This window comes from Phlebotomus papatasi, chromosome 1, assembly GCF_024763615.1.
Source record: "Phlebotomus papatasi isolate M1 chromosome 1, Ppap_2.1, whole genome shotgun sequence".
NCBI lineage: Eukaryota > Metazoa > Arthropoda > Insecta > Diptera > Psychodidae > Phlebotomus > Phlebotomus papatasi.
In genome coordinates, this window is record NC_077222.1 from 100,152,218 (window position 1) to 100,176,286 (window position 24,069).

Here is a 24,069-nt window from a genome sequence, read left to right on the forward strand (position 1 = left end):
AATAGTATGGAATTTTCCACAGAAATTAAATATTTCTCTTATTTTTTTCTAAAATTTCTTCCAAATAATTATTCCAAATTAATTCGAAGAACCTTATTTTCTTATTAAGCCCAGAGTTTTTTTTTCGAAAAGTGAGGTTATGTTAAACCTAACCATAAAGATATGACTCAGTACTCAGTACGGCAAATTTTCAATAAAATAACATGATTTAGCCACGATTTTGTTTTCCTTTTTGGGGTAATATGGACTAACAAACGCTAAACGTCGTCGGGTCTATAGGGGGAAGTGGGGCACCTTTGAAACTGGGGTACCTTTAAAATTGGGATTTTTCTCCTATATTTAAGTGAAACTAAGCGATATCATTATGTAATTTAGTTTCTCAGTCTGTTTGTGCAGCTAAATTATATCACAATAATGCTCAATTTTATTTGAAAATAGATGAAAAATCGTAATTTCAATGGTTCCTCAGTTTAAAAGGTGCCCCTACTAGATTCCCCCTACATTATTACCCCTACTTAGAAATGATAATGTTTTATCAAATGCTATACGTTCACGTTCAGACTTTTATATAATTTCAGAGAGGAGAGCGATTTTGAAACATTTCTCAAATTGAAATGTATCGAGTTTTACTTTAAAATTTTGTAGGTTAGTTTTTTGTTTTTAATTTTGGGGTTATAAAATTTATGAATTTTAAAATTGGTAAAAATTCATTTGAAATAACATTGTTTTTCTTTCCAACAATTAAATTAGCAATTAAAATAATCAAACAGAAGTGAAAATTAAGAAGAAAACTTTTAGGTTAGGTCAAAAATGGTTAAATAATGGAGAGTAAAAAAATGTGGGTACGTTTAAACTGAGAACGGTTCCATATCTGAAATAAGTCAAGATTGGAATTTCGATCTAATAATGTCTTAATCTTTATGTTTTTATTGACCGACGCTTTAATACTTGGTTGGAACCTTCCCCAGGGCCTACATATAATTTTTGATTCATGAATTACATATACAAAACAAAACATAAAGAAGAACAAGAAGCTTTTAGATCGAAATTTCAACCTTGACTTATATCATATTCTTACTCCACACATACCAAAAGGGTGCTATTCTATAGGTTGTTAGAGGTTACAATCCTCATGCTTATAGCGCTACAATCCAGAAAAAAAACTCCATAATTCCCTTATCTCATTTAAGAGTAGATGAAGATCATATATCTCCCTATACTTCACTATCCTTTCTGTATCCAGTAGCTGTCCTACTGTGGAAACTGGTTCTCTCAAGTGGGGTGGCTCTGTGAGACCGGCCGGAGTAATACCGATCGTTGTGGAGATCGGTAGTGTTCCACAGAAGTTCCGGTCCTTTCTCAAATTCGCCTCAGCTTCCACCACATGTTCAAGAATTTAAGGTTATAAATTAGTTAACCTTGAAAATAAATATTTTTCGCAACAGAAGATAATAAGATTCAATGTAATACTATTTTTCCCGACAATTGAAAAACTAAAGTATTTTCTCTAGGATTTCACAAAGTCCTGAAAACTAATACTCCCTCCGTTTCGAAAAAAATCGTACGTTTGGGGAAAAATCAAAGATTAAGATATGCTTTCAGGGAATATTTTTGTTATTGGTAAATATCTTATATATAAACTACCCTCCATGTTCAGGGATAATATTGGGGTTCTGCCTCCACTATAAGTTAAAGAACGAAAGCATTAAAATTGAATTTTTGTCACATTTTTTTCAATGAGCTCCGGTAGATAGTTAATTGTTAAAAATTGGTCTTCGATTAACGTTATGGAATAGCATTTGATCTAAACTTTTAATGTAGACAAAGAGTAATCAGTAGTTGATTCCGTTATATACATTTTTATTGCTCGAACATTGCAGAAAGGCCTAGTTTGCCTCTAGAAAACCGTTAGAAGGAGTGACATTACATCATTTCTGAATAGAAGAAATGTTCGACTGAACATTATCTAAGGCATATCAAAATAAAAGAAAGTTTTTAAGCCGTTTAGAAGATATACCAAAAGTATATGTTTTTAGAAGAGAAGGGGAGAGATGGGGAGAAAATGAAGGTGATGTAAATATTCCCCTGGTTTGAATTATGGGGAGGGGGGTCCACTGAACATTACAAGTGGCTATCGCTTATTTGTCATCTAAATCTAATTTGAAAAAAATATGGAAATAAGAAATTTTTAAGATATTGGTTCATTAACGTACAATCGCGGCTCAATCCTAATACTATCATCACTAAACCTGGGGAATAGTTAATACAAAAGATATTTGCAGTTCACGGTTCACAACTTATTTACCTTAAGACTGTACCTCAATCTCAATTTTATCCTAAATGTACGACTTTTTTCTGAATGGGGGGAGTTATGAATAATTGTCTTATAAATTCGAATATTTGGGAGTACGAATGGCATTTCACACCTACAAACTTTGAGCGATATTTTTAAAAATAATGGAATATTGTAAGATTAAATTGTACTTTAAGGGCAGAATCACATTGACAATAAAATGCTCGCCGGAGCCTCACCGTATTTCGTTAATTTCCGCATTTTCATTGCAATTTTTACGCAAATTCTCGATTACCGTATTACCTTATCTCATACTCGGTGGCACTAGGTGAAAATAATATAAGAAAACTGAGGGTCAATTTTTGAAACTCTCACTCGCACCCGCGAGCTCTTTAGTGGCCGAGAGAAATTGACTCGCACACCCCGTAGATTCAAATCCTTCTGTAACGACTCCTTTATAACAAAGTACTCGTTGCATGTACTCAAGAATCTGCGGGGTGTGCGAATCTATTTCTCTCGGCCACTAAAGAGCTCGCGGGTGCGACTGAGAGTTTCAAAAATTGGCCCTCTGAAGAAATAAAACGAAAATGTGATAAACGCTGAGCAAAAAAACTGTACGATTAATTTCTCGTACAGTTTTTTTGCTCACCGTATATCGAATTCTCGTTTTATTTCTTCAATTTTCTTATATTATTTTCACCTAGTGCCACCGAGTATGAGATAAGGTAATACGGTAATCGAGAATTTGCGTAAGAATTGCAATGAAAATGCGTAAATTAACGAAATACTGTGAGCATTTTACTGTCAATGTGATTCTGCCCTAAATCAAATACACGTACTTTCTCACAAATCTTCGTGGGGAAGTATGTCCTTTCATTTTATACTCAGGAAGCAATAGAGAATAATGGTTTTCAATAAACACGAATTTTTAAACATAACCTCACATTTGACATTTTGAATTTAGCAAGTCTTTCGAATTTGAGAGATTCATATACAAGATATACTCTTGTAACTTTTTGTCCAAAAGAAAAGATGAAACTCTATATTTTACATTTTTAACAAAAAATCTAGCTGTTTTGTTTGTCTTGTGTCTTGTTTGTTCAAGGTTTGTCAAAAGGAGCACATCACTTTGACAAACTTGTAATAACTAACCTACAAACTTTTCTTTCAGAGTAGCAAATTTTATTAAAACGTTAGTGGATAGTCAAAATGTGCCAATATCTCATTCAATGAGCGGTCATCGAAAATTTTCTTGCTTTCCTTACAATTATTTCAATTGAAAGGTTTTTTTTTGCTACAATGAAATTCCCAAGGATTTCTTGCTTTCTTTTGCTTCCTTCGGAAATAATGCGAAGAATGTTGAATTTTTACATGTTAAAAACTTTTTTTTTTAATTTTATCCACATGAACACTGTACAATTATACCATGTTTGATATTTTTGCATGATGTTTTTTTTTTCTTCTCAATTTATTTCTCTTTGTTATGTGATTCTGGGAATTTTGTAATTTTCTTCTGTGTTTTTTTCTTTCCATGTCAAAATTATTAAAAAAATAATACTTCCACAGAAATGTGTTTTACATGACACACAACAGAAAAATTGATTTTTGAAAAAGATATGTACAATTTTATTCGTGAATTTTTAATTTTTGATTTTTGTGATTTTTAGTATTAGTTGAAATATTTCGGCAGAATTAAAATGAAAAAAAAACTTTGTAGATGAGAGTCATGCTGTTGAATAGTTCAATTTCATAATATTACATATTTAATTATAAAACTAGCGGAGGAGTTCTATTTGCAACCACATAGTTTTGGTGAGTTTTGGTCCTGTTCTGAAAGGAAACACGAAAACTATAGAGAGTAACACACCCTAAAACTTTGAGAAAGTAGAATCCCATGAACCAAAATTTACTTTGTCTTTCCCAATTAGGCTTCCCTCTTTGTACACTTTTCTTACCACATAATGGCTAACTGGTAAATGTTTCCTCTCTTTATAACACACAAAAAATTCTTGATTGACGACCCTCAGAATAACTTATTTTACATAACTTTATCCTTTTAAAATATTCGAGTCACAAGTCATTTCTCACTTTTGCTGCACTACCAGTTGCAGAACGTGCTGATAGCATTTCATTTGTGTCTTAAACAAATTTATTCATTGAAAATGACTGCTGAACTAGGCAAAGGAGACAAGTATTCACAAAAAGTCCTGGCATTCATATCAAAGTTCGAGAGAAGATGTAGGTGATTGCAAAAAAAAAGTTAAGCTTTGAATGTGCACGTAAAAGTTTTTTATCTGGGGTAAAAGTTTTTCTTAAGTACAACAAGCTTAGGTAAATGATATAATAAGGGGATTAGGGTATTAATCGAATTATCCCCGTAAGGATAATAAGGTATTCTGTGTGTAAAACTTTTCAATACAAATATTTCAAAGTTATAATAACATTTTTTTTCTGTTTGATGCACTTTTAAAGTTGATTTTTTTTCTGAGAATTTTTGTATTTAATTTACCGGAAAAATCTCTTTGAGTGCAGCAAAACTCCTTACAAGTAGCTATGATTCCTCAGGCAATTTCGAAATGTTTGCAATTTTGAGGATAAAAAAATCCTGCCGAGTAAACTCATTTCCGCGTATTTTAAATACTTTGAATATGATTTTAAAACAGATAAGAAATGAAAAAAGTCTTTTAAAATCGATTAATAAACACTGAAATTATGGTCTAGGGTAAATTAAGCTAATTCAAAACCTGCTCTAAATGGAGATTTTTCGCTACTCCAAATGGAAACATCATTGTTTTCATGATAAATACAGTACTAAATTACTACATTTATATATTTTCTATACCACAGTTTCATTATTTAGTTAATTTTGCTCCAAATAAAGCAAAAATCCATTCATATTCACAAATTTTAATTTGTTAATTTCTCAGAAAAATTAAAAGTGTACCTTTTCAACATTGAATTTTTCATTGATCGACCATGTTTTCCAATGAAAAACACAATAAAGTGACTGTTATTTATTCGTTTTGTTTAATATTTAATGTCACATTTCTGGCTAATTTTAGTTAAATTAAGTGCTAATCTTTATTGTTAACGGTACGTGAAGTTTTCAAATGAAATAATTACCTTATTTCGTGAAGGAAAAGGGCTTTTCTGAAGTGTCTGCAAATGCTTCAATAGGAAACCCAGGAAATATGATTTTTTGGAGAGATTTTCTTATTGTTTTAGTTGGAAAAGGAGAAAAGACCAGGAATAAGAACAAATCCTGCACTCAAGAGCAACTCAACAAGGTTTTGGAAGCCTTTCGTCGCGGTTTCACTTACACTGTTTGTCTCCAATTAGAAACTTTCCCTTATCTCCATTTGGATTAATTTGTTTCCAATAGAAGTATTTTACTCTCGCGTAGTTTTCTTGTATTTAAGAAGTTTTCAAATTATATTTAAAGAATTTTCTCTAAACAGTAACATTCTAGAAGAGGCAAGGAGCAAATTTATGCAATTCTCTTCAGAAAAAATATGAACTGAATGTGTTGGACCTTCTGTCACAGTTAAAGCGTTTGGAAATGGTTTTGAATTAGGACATTTACCCTAGAACACTTTTATTTTGAATAGACGAAGTAAGAAATTGTCAGATTTTTCTGTATTAGGCTATAAGTTCTCTATGTTCATTTCAAGCCTAATTCGGTAGTCTTAAAGAAGTATGACCCGAAAGTTATATATAAAAGAAATATAGTCAGTAAAATTCTTTGTGAATTGCAAAACAGTTTTGGTTCTTCAGATTTGTTTCTAGATTCGTAAAACCGACACCAGAGGCGCTGTATCCTCGAGTTATGTCAGAAGACATGGAAAATATGTATTTTTAGACAACTCTAAATTCTCTAATTCTTGTTTTCTGAATCTATTTAGAGTTGTCTAAAAATAATTTTTTCCATGTCTTCTGACATAACTCGAGGATACAGCGCCTCTGTTGTCGGTTTTACGAACCTAAGTTCTAGATAATTATAAGCCATTTTAAAGACTTCAACTATATGTTTTTTAATGAAGAAGTAGGGTAACTGTACCAAATTTTAGTATTAGAAAGCTCTAAGTTTAAAATGTAATATTTTTAATACAAAATGAAATTTTTGTTACTTCTTTTTGGGTCATATTTCGGCCACATTGATTCTCATAGTTCCTTGCCCTTCCGGAATTCTTTTAAAGTCTTTTTCACATCATCTCGTTCGTCAAAACGCATTTTTTTTTGTTTTTTGCATTGTTTAATTTCTAGAGTATGCAGAAAATAAAAAGATTCATGAAAATTTGAGGAACAAAGGAAGCGTCCGAAATTACAAACTGGCCGAAATTTGGTGCAGTTTCCATAAATTGTAATCAAAATGATATGAATTTATGTAAATCATTAGACGCAAGCAAATTACTGAAGTATTTTTGCATTTTGTTTAAATTCTGCTCCGCAAACTCTACCGTCAACCTGAAATTCAAAATTTTTATGTAAATCTTGCTGTTTAGTTAGATGAATCGCCTTTGGTCAATCTGGATAAAGCACAAAAGCTATAAAATAAACAATAATGCTTTTGGATGTTGTTTTAGTAATTGCGATGTGATTGTTCACAAACAAATCCCTCGGGCACAAATTCCTTAATGCGTCCGGATACAGAATCAGCAATGCAATAGAGAAATGATTGTGGTTTCCCCAGAAATTTCCGATAACATCCTATATTACGTTAATTCAATTACTCTCGTTCAAAGTCAAATTGCGCGTAATTGCAATTTAGATTTCCATATCTTGCTGCTGACTATATTTCTCCACAAACATTCCTGAATCGGGAGCAAATTGTCGATGAAATATATGTTTATTGCCTGTGGTGCTCTGAGCATGAATCCCTGAGGAATGAAGTTTGTTTATTGATTTCCAGGGCATAATTCACACTCTTGAGTTCCTGACGATGCTTTTGTGTACTACTTGATGTCAAATGCATCAATTTACAAGATGATTTGTTGATGTGGGACACGAAAGTCCGACCACAGGCATCAACTTAGAAATTAAAGTCTTTTTTTTCGTAGAGTTTCTGAAAATAGTATTTTTGTTTTAAACCACGAAGAAGTATTTTTTTGAACTGATGGTCGTTAATCAAGATGAATGATTGTGTTCGTGACCCCGCTCTTCACTCTTAGTTTCTCAAAAAAAAAAAGAAATAAAACCCAAAAACCTATAAATGTTGTATAGTATAATCAATATTATTTGGTGTGGCACAAAAGTTTGAACTATATAAATCATACACTGAGTGAGTGGTAGAACACATTATATATAAAGTGTTGCATCCTTCTCGTTAGCAAAAAAAGTAATTCACTCGCCCTCTTGAATATTTTATGTGTTGTAAAATTTGTTATAAAAGTTATATTGAAGTGTTTATTTTAAATAACTGCTATATTTTGTTTTGGTAAAAAAGACAAACTCTGTTATGTGAAAAGGTTTTTAAAATGCACAGTTGCATGTTAGAGCAAAGTAATTAAGTTACACTGATTTTACAACACTCAAACTTTATAGTCTATTTCATTTTACTCAATGGAGAAAATATATGGATGGTAATTTCTATAAAATTAAGTTTTCTTTTTTTTTAATTAAATATTGTTGTTATTTTATTTTGGAAGCAAAAATTTAGGTTGCAGGATTGGAATTTCGGACAATGCGAAATTCCGGACAAACCAATTTGGAAGTTCTGACATTGATAATCTAGTAATAGTTCAGTAATTGTACAATCCTAGAGTACTTTTAATATTATTCAACTGCTTTATTTTTAAATCAAGTTTTAACAGGTTCGTATTTTAAATTAATTTGTCCGGAATTACAAATTTAATTTTGCAGGCTATGTCCTTTTTCTCAATGGAGAAAATATATGGATGATATTTTCTATAAAATTCTGTTTTTTTTTTAAATTAAATATTGTTGTTATTTTATTCTGGAAGCATAAAATTGGGTTGCAGGATCGGAATTTCGGACAATACAAAATTTCGGATAAACCAATTTGGAAGTTCAAACATTGATAATCTAGTAATAATTGGCATTGAATAAATGAGCAGTAAAAAGTTAAAATTGATCAGTAACAAAAAACTTTGAAACAGTGATATTTTCGTCCAAATCTAGGCAAAGGGAAAATAAAGGGCTTTACACTTTATATGGAACTATTTTAAATGTTAAATATATAAATTAGGTCCATTTTTGTAAAGATTTAAGGTTTTTACTGATCATAATTAGATATTTTACTGCTCATTTTTTATTTTTTACTGCCCATTTAGAACTTTTTACTGATCGTTTGTTTTTTGCCGTAATAATTCAATAATTGTACAGTTCTAGAGTACTTTTAAGATAATTCAACTACTTTATTTTTACGTCAATTTTATAAGGATCGTATTTTAAATTAATTTGTCCGGAATTACAAATTTAACTTTACAGGCTACTTCTTTTTTCTCATTGGGGAAAATATATGGATGGTATTTTCTATAAAATTATGTTTTTTTTTTAATTAAATATTGTTGTTATTTTATTCTGGAAGCAAAAATTTGGGTTGCAGGATCGGAATTTCGGACAATACAAAATTTCGGATAAACCAATTTAAAAGTTCGGACATTGATAATCTAGTAATAATTCAGTAATTGCACAGTTCTAGAGTACTTTTAAGATTATTCAATTGGTTTTTTAATCAAGTTTTAAGAGGTTCGTATTTTAAATTAATTTGTCCGGAATTTCATGTTGTCCGGAATTACAAATTTAACCCCACATAGAAAAAACAATTTTATAAAATTATTCAAAAATGTTTATAAATTTTTACTGCGGACGACACAGTGGTGTTTTCGGAGGGAAAGCTCTACCTCTTCTCCAGAGCTTTCGACATGCTTCGTGTCTTCCTCAGTGGTCGAGAGTTGTCAGAGATCTATGAGTTTCGTTGGGTAGGGGCTGTTTTTTAATAATAATTTGCCAAAAAAATTATTGTAACGAAACTACATTACTCAATATCATTGCGAAAATGCAAAAAAGGGAGAGGAATAATGAAGAAAATAGAGTAAAACAGGTAATGGAACCACTTAGAGAATTTCCTTATTTAATACTACCTCAAATAAATTGGTGTTTTCATCAATATCAGGGGAAAATTTTGTAAATTTGTACAACTCTCTTAAAACTTGATAAACAGAATTAAAAAAGAGTGACTCTTGCAATAAGCACTTTAAAATTTGATTTTATATACATGTGATTCATATAAGGGGTAGCGGAGTACTTTTAAATTGGAGTGCTTTTGAAATAGAGCTTTTCTTCTATTTTCAAATGAAACTGGACTTTATCATGATGTAATTTAGCTCCACAAACCAATAGTTAAGCTAAATTACATTACGAGAGGGGAACTGTACTAAATATCACCCGGCTTGTAATTTCGGCCACTAGATTTATTTCTCAAAATTCCATAAATATTAGGTTTTTTTTTATTTTTATTCTCTAGAGGTTATAGAATATAGAAAAAAATGAGTTTGCATTCAAAATACTTTATTTAAATTTATAGTTAAGATAATCAAAGATTCTTGCCCTTTTGGAATTCTCCCAAGGTCTTTTATACACCATCTCGTTCGTCGAAACAACCTGTTTGTTTTTTGGCATTTAATAATCTCTGTGAAAAACCTAAAAAAATCATGGAAATTTGAAGAATAGAAGAAGTGTCCGGAATTATAAGCTGGCCGAAATTTGGTACAGTTAACCTATTCAATGTAGTATTAAATCGGACGTGTCATTAAGCGTGAACACTACCCTAAATAATTTGTAATTATGAAGAGAATCCTCATTGATACATTTTATTTTGAGGTTTAGAGATCCAAAAGTGGATCTAACAAACAAAATTAAATTATTCATAAATGAAGCAGATTAGATGGCGAAAGACCATCGTTATTAGTTGTGGTTAAAATTAACAGCTGTTACTTATTATTATTTATTTGTCAATTCGTATTCCAATCGAATTCAAGTACAATATGTGGCTATATAAAATACTACCCTATCGAACCGATAGTTTCCAACTATGAAAATATATCTCTGTTTTTAATCAAAATGCTCATTATAAAATCATAACATTTTCTACAACGACATTTCGATTGGATTTTAAATTGTCCGATTTTGGATTTATGATCATGTTCTTTATTTTACTGTAACTATGGCCAAATATTAAATTCTATTTCAATTTTCTTTCTGGGAAAACCAATGAGCAATAAATATTTGTTTGTTGGAGTACTCGTCTCTATTACAATTTATTATATTTCTAGCAAATTTATTATTTCGTTTTTGCTATTGTTGGCTGATGCTGATGCTGTTCTAGTTGCGACATTCCTTACAATTTATTTCTTCAGCTATTAGTGAATGAAGTCGTAGTTCTAGCTTTTTTAAAGCTCCTTAAGCAAATCAATTGTTCCTGGGTTAGAAGGCCAAAAAGATTTGTTTTTTAAATAGTTTTCCCCTTAAAGTTAGAATGTATTCATTATGACTTTTTACAGAATTTCGTTTAAATAAAAACACGTTTTAAGAAAAGTATTGTTCGAATTAGTTTTCATTTTAAAGAATATTTACAATTAATTGAACCAAAAGAATTATTCTCCGGACCTTCTAAATCTGTATCTCTTTAAGAGGGCAGTTTAAATTAGAAGGCCAAAAATTAAAATATTAAAAATTTAAATTATTTTTTTTAAATAAAAAAAAATGGAAGAATTTCAAAGTAAAGAGTTCTCCAATATCAAGTACGAATTGCTAAGCAGAGAAATAACGAAAATTAATTTACGAATATCAATTTTTCATTTTGTTGCTAATTTTTAGGGATCTCTTGAAAACTTTATTCGCTATCTCTCACCGTGTGACCCCTGTCGGCCAACATATTAAGTACTTAATAAGTTCGTAACTTAACTTAGGAATGCAGAGCATCCTAAATGAAAATGAGACAAACGTCAGTGCTTTGTAGTGAATAGCTAAAATAATATGACATGAGTTATCTCTAACAGCATAAGTACTTAATTAAGGACTTTGTACAAGTCCTTAATAAAATAACTTATATGAATTTATATGAAATAAAATAATATAATAATTTAGAAAATGAAAAATATTTTTATTAAGTACTTCATCCTTACGTTCAGTAATAACACGCCAGATTTGGGAGGTCTCTCCGGTTCCGATTCGTTTGTGTATCAAAAAGATTTCACTTAAAAACCCACTGGAAGATCGAAAATTTAGGATTTACACCAAATGCTAACCGATTTCGATTGAACACATATTTTCAGCTGAATTTTACTAATCACAAAACGACACTCGCGAGACAGTGTCCATATATTTTGAACTCAACAAAAATTTGCTGAAAACTCTGCTTTTTTCAGCTAACTGTGCTCGTTGGGTAATGAGATTAAAATTTAAAGGTTCTACCATCCTGAAATTGCACAAAATTACACAACATTTAATTTTTGCAACAAACATTTACGCTGCGCACTGTTGTTGACAATTGAAGTGTCAAGAATATTGAAAATATGAAATGGAAGAACAGCCAGCGCTAAAACGGCGAATATGTGAAAATGCACTTTAGACTTCCGGTAGATTTTTAAATAAATTTGACTTGGCTTTGCAGTGGCTTTGTTTCTTCAAAAGGTTGTTACTGAAAAGAACCCAACTAAGGAATTTTGACTAAAAAATTTACGAATAAAAGAATGGGGGAAACTAAGGCACTACTGAATTTGGGTAGCACCAAAGATTAATTTTTATTTCTGAACTACTTGGACTATGACGACCATTTTTTCAGTGGACAAGCATCTTTTTATTCTGCTATTTTAGGACAAAATTGTCCTTCCGGTGAGTGGTTTGATCCAATATTAAAACACTCCTTCAAGGTTCCAGATTGACACTGTGTCGTGTCTTCAAAGGGATATTTCCGATGATTGCCAGTGAAAAAGGTTAGTCACCTTAAGATAAAAACATTTTTTTGGTTTTTCCCAGAGCTTTCGATCCTGATGGGGATCTTCTTCAGTTAAATTTAGTTCAGTATCGTGTCTTCTTCAGTTAAATTTCAAATAAACTTCCTTGAAACAGACACTGAAGAAGACATGAAACAGCCGATATAGTATTGAAAGTTCTGGAACCTTGAGTATTTTAATTTTGGATTAAACCACCTCACTGACACTCACCGGAAGGACATTTTGTCCTGAAATAGCAGAATTAAACATCACCTCATAGTTTCTTGCCATAAACCTAAAGTGATGATAAACCTAAAATGAACCTAAAGATTCATGGAAATTTGAGGAACAGTAGAAGTGGCCGATATTACAAGCTGGCCAAAATTGCAAGCTGGATGAAATTGCAAGCTGGCCGAAATTGCAAGCTGTCCGAAATTTCGTACAGTGACCCTATATATTGCTTTTTTTTTACAATTTTTATAGAAACTCCCATCCATATTGTTCCGTGAAATATTGTTGTTAAAGCATTATCCCGATGCAATTAAATGTTTGATTGGCTAGAGCGTGAAAGCCCTTTAGTACTTTAGGTCTAGTCAATCAGGAAGCATAATATTTGAATGGAAAATCTTAATGAGTGTAATTAATGAAATTATTTGGGTTATTTCATGTTTGTAAATATTGACTAAAATTATGCACTTTCAATGCATGAATGAGGCACACACGGTGAATATTACATTTGTATGTAATCGTTATCATGATTCAACGAAGTTTATTACACCTCTATTAAAGTAATTAACTTTTGATTAATTATCTCTTTGCAGGATATTCAATTTTGTACAACAATCGATGGATTCAGGTGTATCGGCCAGATGTAGAGTGTACCAATGGCATCATTCATGTTATCGACTTTCCCCTCCTAGATGACACAGATTCCATAATTAGTGGAGCATCACCAAATTACCTAACTCTCGCCTCCGTGGTACATTTATTCTGTGCTATCCTCTTCACGAAGCTCCTAATGTAAGCATAAGCACAACGGTGCGACATTGCCAATTGATATTAGGAGGAAAATAATCAAGAAAGACTATTTAACGAGAAAGAAAACCCAGGGATGATGGCAGATTAAAAAACGGGCCATAGTTAAGTGAAAATGTGCCCCCTACCCCAGTGTTATCACGAAAAAAAGCTCGGGATTATTTTAGCGTATCGACAAACACTCCCAAAAAAAATAACATAATCAACATTGTCGTGTGAATATAACTTTAAATGTGCGGGCGCTTCAATGCCAAAAATACTCTATCTTCTCTCTATTTACTCCTCAATTTTCATGTCTAGAGAGATTACATATGACATACTATCAGGAAAATCATCTCGGATTAGGGATTTAGGATGATGCTAGCAACTGGAGGTATTATCCCTCCAGCTATGGAACGCACAATTCGACACATTGTGAGAGATATTGTGGTGAAAACTAAGATATTTACGAATGGATCTTCAAGAAAGTAAAAAGATTCTTCTCATTTTGTATGGCATTTTCCGCTTCTCATCTACTTCATATGGATTTACCAATGAAGAGTGTGTTATGTGGAAATGTTCAGCAAATAATGTGTGAATAGCATTTGTGTCAACACTTCCCTCAGCATCTCTCCCCAAGAAAGCTTGTTTTTCACAAGTATACTTTTGCGCCAAAAAACCAATATTTAATTTAGAACGAACGAATAATTCATTTGCGACAAGTATTTCAATTCTCATTCACACTTTATTATTCTCGAGGACTCCATTGTCCTTTGGCTGCAGGAGGAAGAATTGTTTTGCAACTTGCAACTTTTTGAACTGACATGTGGGTGTGACTATTTTAATCCAGGGCAGCAAAGTCACGTCAATACATCCCTGAGTAAATATAAATTGAGTTTTTATGGAGTGAGAATTACTCGAAGTTGAGCAAAATATTTTAATTAAGGTTTATTTTGGGAGTTTTGAATACTTTACCATGCTTGCAATTATTTATTTTTATTACTTCTTTTTTTTTATTAAATAACTTTTACGTGCAAAACCAAGTATTAGTAAATGAACAATCCATATTTTGCAGAAGCATTTTTCATTTAATTTGTCATTCGAGAATTAACATTCCACTGCAAAATGTACATCGGGTTGTACATTCAATTTTAAATGTAATCCCAAATTCAAATTAAATTTGAAATCAGGATGATTCCTGGTACATTGACAGCTCTTAATTAACCTAACAGGTGTCAGTTGACATTTCTGTCAAAATAATTCAAAATCTGGTAGCTAGACGAAATGGACGAAATTGACAACTGTTCATTCCGTTCATTCCAAAACATCAATGCTTATTTGTTGCGTCAAGTTCTCTATTGTTACGTTTCTTTAGTCTTCATTTAAAGATTCAGTATAAGAGATAATGGGGTAGTTTCACGCCCACGAAATTTCGTTAAAGTCTAATTTGCTAAACACTTATGACATAATATTCAAGATAAGACCACCTACACTGAGAAAAAAAGAGGGTGCGATTGACATTTTTTCCTCAGGACTTTAACACTTTTTATGTGTAAGAATATATTAACATTTTTTAATGTTAATTTTACACCTTATTAAGGGTAAAATTAACATGAAAAATGGCACCTTTAACCCCTAATACACCTAAAAAGGGTAGTATTTACACCGATTTTGGATCAATACTGCAAGGTAAAATTAACATTTCCGTAATGTTATTTTAACTTTTTCGGATTTCTCTCAGTGTAGATTCTCTTTGGTATTTGCTACTTGAAAACTTACAACACAGTTCTCATACATGCATGTGTAATATTGCCCCACTCTCCCTAAACTGCATTACGAGCCCTGTTCAATGGGTTTTAATTTAGCACCTTTAAAAGATTTAATGTTCCTTACTTCATTTAAAAAAAAATCGAACCCTAAACCTTCGCGGCAGATAGTTAGTCTCCTGCCTATTAAAGTGTTGAGGATCAAGTTTGAAGTATCACTACGGTCCTTATAGGGTTCAGTTTGTTATTATGGTCTTCGAACTTTGCATCAACTCCAGTCTTTTACCCTTAACGAGACTCGCCTACTTTTGGTGAGAGGTTTGCTCGTTCCACATTTCATGTATGGGACGTAACTTTTTTTTCGAACTGACAAGACTTCTTTTTAAAAATGCTGAATAAAGCATTTAACTCCCTTGCGAGGTATGTATTTGACCTTGGTCGCTTTGATCATGTCTCCTCTTGGGACGCCACAATTCTGGGACGGGCATTACTGGATCACCTTCAGTCTCAGGCTGTTGAGTTTATCCGTCGCCTGTTATGGACAGGTCGCCCGGCATATCTTGCAGGGTTGATTGAGCGCGAGTCGTCCGAGAGGTCTTCGTGTCTGCTCGTTTCGAAATCCGTGGGTCGCATCTTGCGTTGCTCTTTATTCGTTGGGGGTCATTTTTTGAAATAAACTCCAACGAACTCGTAAGCGGGAGCCTTTGAATCGTTTTGCGTCATTGATTGAAAGTATCTAACATCTGTTTTTCCTGTTTTTTCTTTTTAATTTCTGTTATTCATTTGTATTTTGTTTTTTCTTTTTATTATGTACACTTTTCTTGTATAAGAGGGCATGCCCTACTGTGTATCAATATAAGGGTGTGCTTTTTCTGTGGTTCTTTACTAAGTCTTGTTGTTACAAAATAACAGTGATCTGATCAGCTTGGGATTGTATTGCCAATCGCTCAAATAATTTTCAATGCACCTAGGTGCGGTTGGACAAAATAGTTCTAACCACGAACCTCTGTTTAGGTGTAGCACTATCCAATTAGCCAAGGATCCCCGTATATCATTTTATACAAGGCGAATGTCGAAAGAGTGTTTTGACGGCTGTTAAACTAAGCGTAATTTGACAGTTACTGAACCAGTTCTATTGAAGATACCGGGAAATAACTAAACAAAATTCAGAAAACGAATAACTTTTGGTTCTGGCACACCTTTTAGATCTGGTGAAATTTGATTCTTCACTAGATGAAATTAAAACGCTGAATCAATCAATGATCAATGAAAAATCAATGATTTGATTTATTTTCATCTCTATTATTTCCCACCTCTGTGCGGCCATCGCTGTCTTAGCGTCGATTCCAATCTGGCTCGCCTAATTGCTGATTGCTGCTTCAGCATCATTATTGGCTTGAGAAGGACCTGCGTTTTCATTCTGAACAGAAGTAACATCAATTTCCGGTACATTTGGACCAAAAAAGTCTTCTGGAAAGACTATCTGAAGAAGTAATTGAAGTCCTTCAGACTTCGCAATTGTTTCAAGTTCCTGTCCTAATTTTCACCACTTTTTCTTGATAACGTCCGTTTACCGATAGTTTTTGGCGCTTTTGTACCAAATATCTGTCTTTTCTTGCACTATATTAATCAGAAAATCACACTTTTCTGCAGTCCGCAGTATCTTTACTTACAATTGTTTGCACATCGGGCGAATTGTCAAACATGTCAAAAGCAAATTCACCATTTGGGATGCCACTTGCGAATTTGCAAGGAAATTGAACAACCAAAATTCATGTATACTTAATTTCTCACAATAGATTAAATTTGGATTCCAGTGCGAAAGACTGGAATACAAATATGCAAGACGTTTTAGACGGACAGGAAAAGGTGTGCCGGAGAATTTATATCTCTTAAGAGCTATACTGAATAGTTAGATTCGCCTAATTTCCTGATACTTAAAATATACTGACAGTTGTGTTCTCGCGTTTTTTTTGACAATTAAAAGGAAAACTGTCAAAATAGAAGTTTGACAGCTAATTAAATTCTACGTAAAAACTGTCAGGTATAAGCAAATAAAATTATCGTGAAACAAATAATTTTACTAAACAATTCCTCCACCACTCTTTATATAGACCTCATTTAATTAAAACCAATGAAATTTGCATAATATTGTTTCTCAAATGTTTTGTACACAGATCTCTCGGATATCAGGCACTGTGATATCTGGCTGACAGCTGCTAAATCCTGACAGTTGATTAATTCAATTCTTTGATTTACTAAGCTTATAGTTTGTTCAGCGAGAATTAAAGTGTTATTTTCATTTTATCGAAGTTTTTTTTGTGTATAATTGTGCTATAAAATGAAGCGAAAACAAAATACGAAAAAAAAATCCATTGTTCTTTAGTCAGATAATAAATTCACACAGCAAGAAAAATAAAAAAACCATTAACTAGATTTTAAAAAATCTAAATGTCGTTTTGTCCCTCAATCAGCTGGACATAGGAGAGACCTATGCTGTGTATATATTTATGCTCACTGCTTTCAGCTTTCAAATCTAAATTGGGTTTGCCTGGTTATGTCATCTCTCGCGTGATCATCAATCAAAATTCAATTTAGATTTGAGTGTAGAAGAATTGGACAGTAATATGCAATACGTTTGAGAAATGGATTAGAAATTTTGATTTTATGAAGTTTTCCCGATCTAAAATGTGTGGCAAACGTATCAGCAAGTAAAGAAGTTAACAATCGTGACATCCAGGTGACAGCTGTCAAAACACGAGAAAGTCAAAATAGATCTAATTTTTCCAAGGGTTTTTATCTGTAATTTTCGGTCCCAATCATCCGAATATCGAACCGCCTAGTGTACTTGAATAAGACATTTTGAGATATATAGTGAAATGAAAAAAACTAATAGAAATAAGTAATAAATTCTACTAATAAGCGTAAAAGAGCAAAAAAAACATTTTTTTCTCCCAGAATTGAAACATTTTCCGTGTGAATGCCAAATATTTTTTAAACGGATATCGTTTATCATCCTTTAGAAACTTTTGCTTTATGTGGGATTTTGCGCGAGTTAAATTGTTTATTGAATTATAAATTTCCACTGTATCAATATTACAGTTTTTGCTCGTGTTTTGCATCAAATATTCTCTATTAATAAGTGATAAATAAGCGATATGTTTTTTTTGTTAGTTCTGTCGTGTTTGATGATATGATGACAAGTGATTTGTGTTTTTATGCACTATTTATTTTAAATGCTTTGTTTATTTAAAAAAAAACATAATTTGATAAAGGAAATTAAAGAAGTGAATAAACTGATCTGTCAAGCTAGGCATCTGACAGATATGTTGTTTAATTTTGACACATGTCAAAAGGCTGTCAATTCTAGTTGCCGGATTTAACACACCTAAAATTTTTCAATCTTATTTCTAATTTTGTCATAACTTTTTTGCTCAATTTCGAGTTATGGAACCTTCTAACATTCAAATTGGCACAGAATTATTTAAATTTATGCAAGGAAAATCAATTTAAAGTGTTTTTAGGTCAACAAATTAAAACAAAATAATTTAATCAAAACTAGTCTCGTATTTAAAATAAAAAAAATTCTTTTGCCAATTTGATTTTAGTGGTTGTGTCGTGTAAATATTGAAGACCAAATTTTATTTAAAAACAAAAAAACAAGAACCCTTGCAACAATTTTTATGGTAAAAAAGAGTTTATCTGCTGGCACATTTCATAAGCGGGTAATAAATAAATACATGTTCTTATAAACTGAAATATTTAGACGTACATTGAAAAAATAAATAAACAAAAAAAACATGCTGGGAACTTAGTAATATTTTATCGAGAAAAAACATTATTTAAATAAAATGTGTGGATGATATATTTTAGAGTAATTGAAGGGGGTAATGGAAAAAATACATTTAGAAATATTTAAGACAAGTTATTAAGAAAAAACAGAGATATTAATAGAGGATTAAAAAGTGAAACCTTTTAGGATACTGTCTCCTGACCTTTTATAATGTGTCTCATTTGAAAAATGTATGCTTTTATAAGAGTCTAGTTTTAGTTATGATCTAATAAAATTATATAAAAATTCAGATGTAATGTATCTATTTTTAATATAGTCTACGAATGAAAAATTATAATAAAAAAAATCATGTTGTTCATAAGTTAGCGAAAAAAAATGAATTTAGAGAGTAATGTGATTTAAATTGGCTTAAACCATCTCATTAGAATATAGACAAATAACAAACTATCTATTAGATATTTCACCAAACATGAAAAAAGTAATTGTTCACACAGTATAACTCATAAAAATATTAATAACATGAAAAAAACCCTATAGAACCCTTAAAAAATTAAAGCTGCTTTAGTGCCTCACCACTGTTCTCTGTAATATTCTATAGAAAAAAAAGTATGAATCAAATAGCAGGAAATAAGGTACATAATACATTGGGTGTTACTGAAACAATCTCAAAGAGAATGAATTCTTCTATTGATGTCTGGGGAAATGAGCTTTAACATCATATTGATTTTGTGAAATTAAATTAAAACGTGCTGGCGTCAGAAAGTGAAATAATCGCAATTCAATTTCATAACAAACTGAACAAAATATAGCCAAACGGTATCATAAAGATAATTAATGGATATTTTAAAGTGAGACTATTGAAAACCTAGTAAATCAATTTTTAAAATATGAACATTAAACAAATCAGGAAATTAATCTGGAAACATATGATTATTTTAAAAATCTCCATTTAAAATCTCTAATATCGGTTTTCGTTCTCTTATTTGGGTAAAGTATAGGTTAATTCGGAAAATTTTAGGTTATGTCGAGTCCATAACCTCGAAAGTAAAAGACATTGGGCCCTTATAGCTTACTTACTTTACTTAAGTGACCACTTACGTTCATTAACTCTTTCCGGACCACAACATTTCCAGCGAACGAATTTCAGTAAAACTCACTTTATTGTAAGTCTTAGTGGTCAAATATGATACTTTTGTAGGGAAAGAATTTTTTCCGCCTCTGGGAAATTGGAAAACTCATGGGTACTCTCGTCCCCAAAAGAACGAAAAGGAGACAAACTTCAATTTTCCAAAAGTCAATAATATCAATTTTGTGAATTATTTTTGCGTGTCAAATGACTCCTTTACAATGTTGATCAGTAAAACAAGAAGAATTATTGACCAGTATCTTCTGAGATGTCCAGGAAGTGGTCAAGAAGACACCAAGTTCCTGCTTGCCAACAGATTCCTCAAAATATTCCACACAAAAAGACTTTAAAACACATTTCTCTCAACACGATGTTATTGCAGACACATTAAACTTTTTCAAAAGCATAAAAGACACTTCCTGGACAATCTGAATTCACCAAAATCTGGAAGAATAGGAAAAACTTCCTCGAAAGCAATCTCCCTCGCTGTCAAATGTCAAAATTATCGGCCATATTGGCAAAAATGTCGCTCCCGCTTTTAATTTTCTTACAAGGTTGGTGTCAAAAAGCAAATGGCGGGCATTGGGGGGATAACCTTACATTTGACCTCTAGATTTTTGGGGACGAGAGGACCCATAAAGTTTGAACAAGTTTTTTTGAAAATTTAAGAAAAAATTGTTTATCGAATTTATGCAATCTATAATTGTTAGTTATCATACTTATTGGACCCGATAATAGAAATATCAAAAAAGTCACAATATCTGCAAGGAAGCAGAAAATCGAAAATTCACGATTTTTGACCAAAAATATCTTAGCTCAGGAGTTAATTGGGATCCTGCAAAAAATATCCTAGATTTGGACATCCTTATAGTTTGTAATCATCCACAAGAATCGGATTTTTATCGATTCTAAATAGTCCAAAAAAATTCTTTTTTCCATGGATACCCAGACCCAGAGTCCCAAAGGAGGCGAAAGAGTTAAGGACTTTTCGTAGACGCAAAATATGCCGATACATGCCTGTAGCTATTTCCAAACTAAGACATTTCCTATCCGCCACTTGGGACGCGCCCGATGGGTACAAACTTTTGACAAACTTTTGAAAATAATTGTTCATATTAAGAGAATTTTCGCTCGAAGATTGACATGTATGACAATGTCATATGACAAATTTTCACGGTAAATTCTGGAATAAAACATTATTAAACCCCAATGGGCATCTAATGGCCATTGTAAGCAGCTCTGTGAAGCTCACAAAAACTGATATGAATCGGATTTTTAATTAATTTTTACGAAATTACCACATAAAAAAATATTACATTTGTCATATGACATTGTCATACTGTTACAGAATTCCCCTACAGACCTTACCATGATATAATTTAGCGCTATGAACTGATTGTGAAGCGAAATTACATTACGATAAGGCTTAATTATCTTTAAATATAAAGAAAAATACCTGTTTTACGGCGTTATCACACTTGCACATTAAAATTTTAATGTAATTCACATTAATTGTCGCTTGTGAGCGTCCAAATATGTTATTTGTGTCTTTGAGTCATTTAATATTTGGGGTTTTTCTATTTATTCATAAAGAAGTGGACTTGGCCTGCAAAAATAAGTTTAAATTTACCTAAAGCATAAATATTTTTCATATTAAAAAATTAAAGAGAAAATCGCATTAATTTTTCGCATTAATGTTATAAATCAATTTATATCAAATTTTGCGGGCCAAGTCTACCTTTTTATCAACAAATAGATCAAATTTTGAATATAAAATGATTCAAACACACAAATTACCCATTTGGACTCTCACCAGCGACAATTAATGTGAATCATATATTAAAATTTTAATGTGCAAGTGTGATAACACAGTTAAAGCAGTCCCAATTCAAAGATGCCCTACTGCCCTTAAATAAAAAAAATGGCGAAGAAAAAATCGCGATTTTGAAACTCGGTAAGTTCGAGTATTCTACAAAAGCTGATACGCTTTATAACTGTTTTTTTTTTCTCTTTCAATTTGATGATTTGATTAACTTCCGGGATTAAGTGGTAAAGAAATTAAATTTAGATCTGATATTCAAAAGCTTCAAATGACTCTTTGAAAACGTTACTAAATAAGTGAAGAAAATCTTTTGAGATTCATTCAAGAAGGATTAATATTCTCGATTTATTGCACAAAAAAATCCTCTGTGAGTTCTCATTTAGCGAAAATTCTCCTGATTTTCATCCACTTCAAGACTCTCAAAGAAAAACAAGCATTCAATAACTCACAACTCTTTAGGAAGTAACTTTTCGCATCAACATCAAATAAAGATACTTAAAAGACTTTTTAATTGAATACCGGGTTTTATATTAAATTGAGTGTAAAGCACACAAAAGCAATAAAAGGATACTCAGTCAAAAATCACAATTCTGTGTACTTATAGAAAGAAAAAAAAAGACCCCCAACCACCGTCTCCAAGTGCAATTTTTTGGCCACAGAAAAAAAAGGGAAATTCATCTAAAGTGGTCGTCAAGTGCAATGAGATATTTATTGCATTTGATGAGGACTCTCAAGCACTTAGCAAACTCCCATCAATGGATAGGCGTTAAAGTAGATCCTTTCATGTGCTCACCAAAGCGTCCCTAATCAATTTTCCCACCCTCACCAGACACCCTCCAGAACCCCATTTCCCGCCCCGTGGGAAATAAACATCCAGTTGTAGTGTCTTGTTCTGTGTTCGGGACATTCAAGTGAATTTATCGTACAAATTGAACTGTTGCATTCTCAGCATGTAATTCTGTTTTCTAATAAAATGTAAAAGGCGTTAGGAAGGACATTCATTGAGATTTTTTGGGTGGGAATTAAAAATTCCAAAAATTCACTGAGAATGTCAATGTTTTATTGAGAGGATAATATTATTAACATTTAAGTGCCGAATATTATTTTATGTATGACATTGTGTTTGTACCATATAAGAAAGCTGATGAAATAAAATCTCGTATAATGTGATTTAGTGTTTTTTATTTAAGCCCCTTCAGTCCCTTCAGCGTTGTGGTTTTATGTCGGAAATTTGTAGAAAATTCTTTCTCAGATTGTTGATTGAAATAATTAACAAATTTAATTATTTTCACAAGAAAATGCAAGAGAAACATTTCAGTCTAAATTTTTGTGTGCACACTATGAGCATTTTCGAGACCCAGAAAATTTGCATACACGCAGGAGATTTCCTTCAAATAACTTACAAAAACGCCGTAATATATGCAAAGGTTTTTAGCGCCTAATTATTATTCAATTTTTGGGGCTGAAGGCCTCTAAACATTTCGTCAAAAACTGCTTTTAAGGGTCTCTCAGGTAAAAAAATATTTTTTTTTTATTTTATAGTATATATAACATTTGAAAAATATTTTCTGAAAATTTCAAGTCAATCGGAGTGATCGGAGTAAAACTCTCGGTGGTAGAGAAGTTTTAGTTATGCACTCCGCCCGCGCGCGCATATTGTTGTAAAACTTTAAACGCGTTTTTCTTAAAAAAAAATCGTTTTACAATGCGGTAGTCAAGATTACTTAGAGTCTACTGAACCGATCTTTCTAAAATTTTGCATACTTGTTTTGAGAAGTTTCAGGGTAAGTGTGTCAAATTCCGGCCAGCTTGCAATTTCGGCCATCTTTCTTGTTCCTCGAATTTCCATGAACTTTTAGATTTTACGTACTCTAAAGATTATACAATGCAAAAGAATAACAAAAAATGTAGCTTCGACAAACGAGATGACGTAAAAGACATTTGAAGAATTCCCGAAGGGCAAGGAACTATGAGAATGAAGGTGGCCGAAATAGGGCACCAAAGCTTTGTCTATATTTTTATTAATTTTAAAATGTATTAAGAATGATTTTAGAGTAAATAAAGACGGTAAACTCTTTACAAGGTTCCAAGCAACACTCTTATGCCCTGGACACACTTACGACTTAAGCCTAGAGACGACTTAGTGGAAAATGATGGGAATGTAGTTTAACCATTATTTCTAATATAATTACGCTAAGCCGTCTCTCGGCAAATCCTCAGGTCTGTCAAGGCCCTTACAAAAGAAAGAATAAAAAATCAATTTGTATTTAAAATATTATATTTCAAACTTGAGACTTTG

The 24,069-nt window shown here is 31.9% G+C and overlaps 1 protein-coding gene across 1 annotated transcript in view; it reads left to right on the forward strand.

Moving 5' to 3' along the window:
• The window catches only part of LOC129810066 (fasciclin-1-like), a 79,039-nt gene extending 56,099 nt beyond the window's left edge, over positions 1-22,940 (forward strand). The window contains exon 10 of the mRNA XM_055860314.1: positions 13,071-22,940. Within this exon, the coding sequence (XP_055716289.1) occupies positions 13,071-13,273 (203 nt within the window). The 3' untranslated portion in view covers positions 13,274-22,940. The remainder of the gene's footprint in view (positions 1-13,070) is intronic.
• The last annotated feature ends 1,129 nt before the right edge of the window (positions 22,941-24,069 follow it).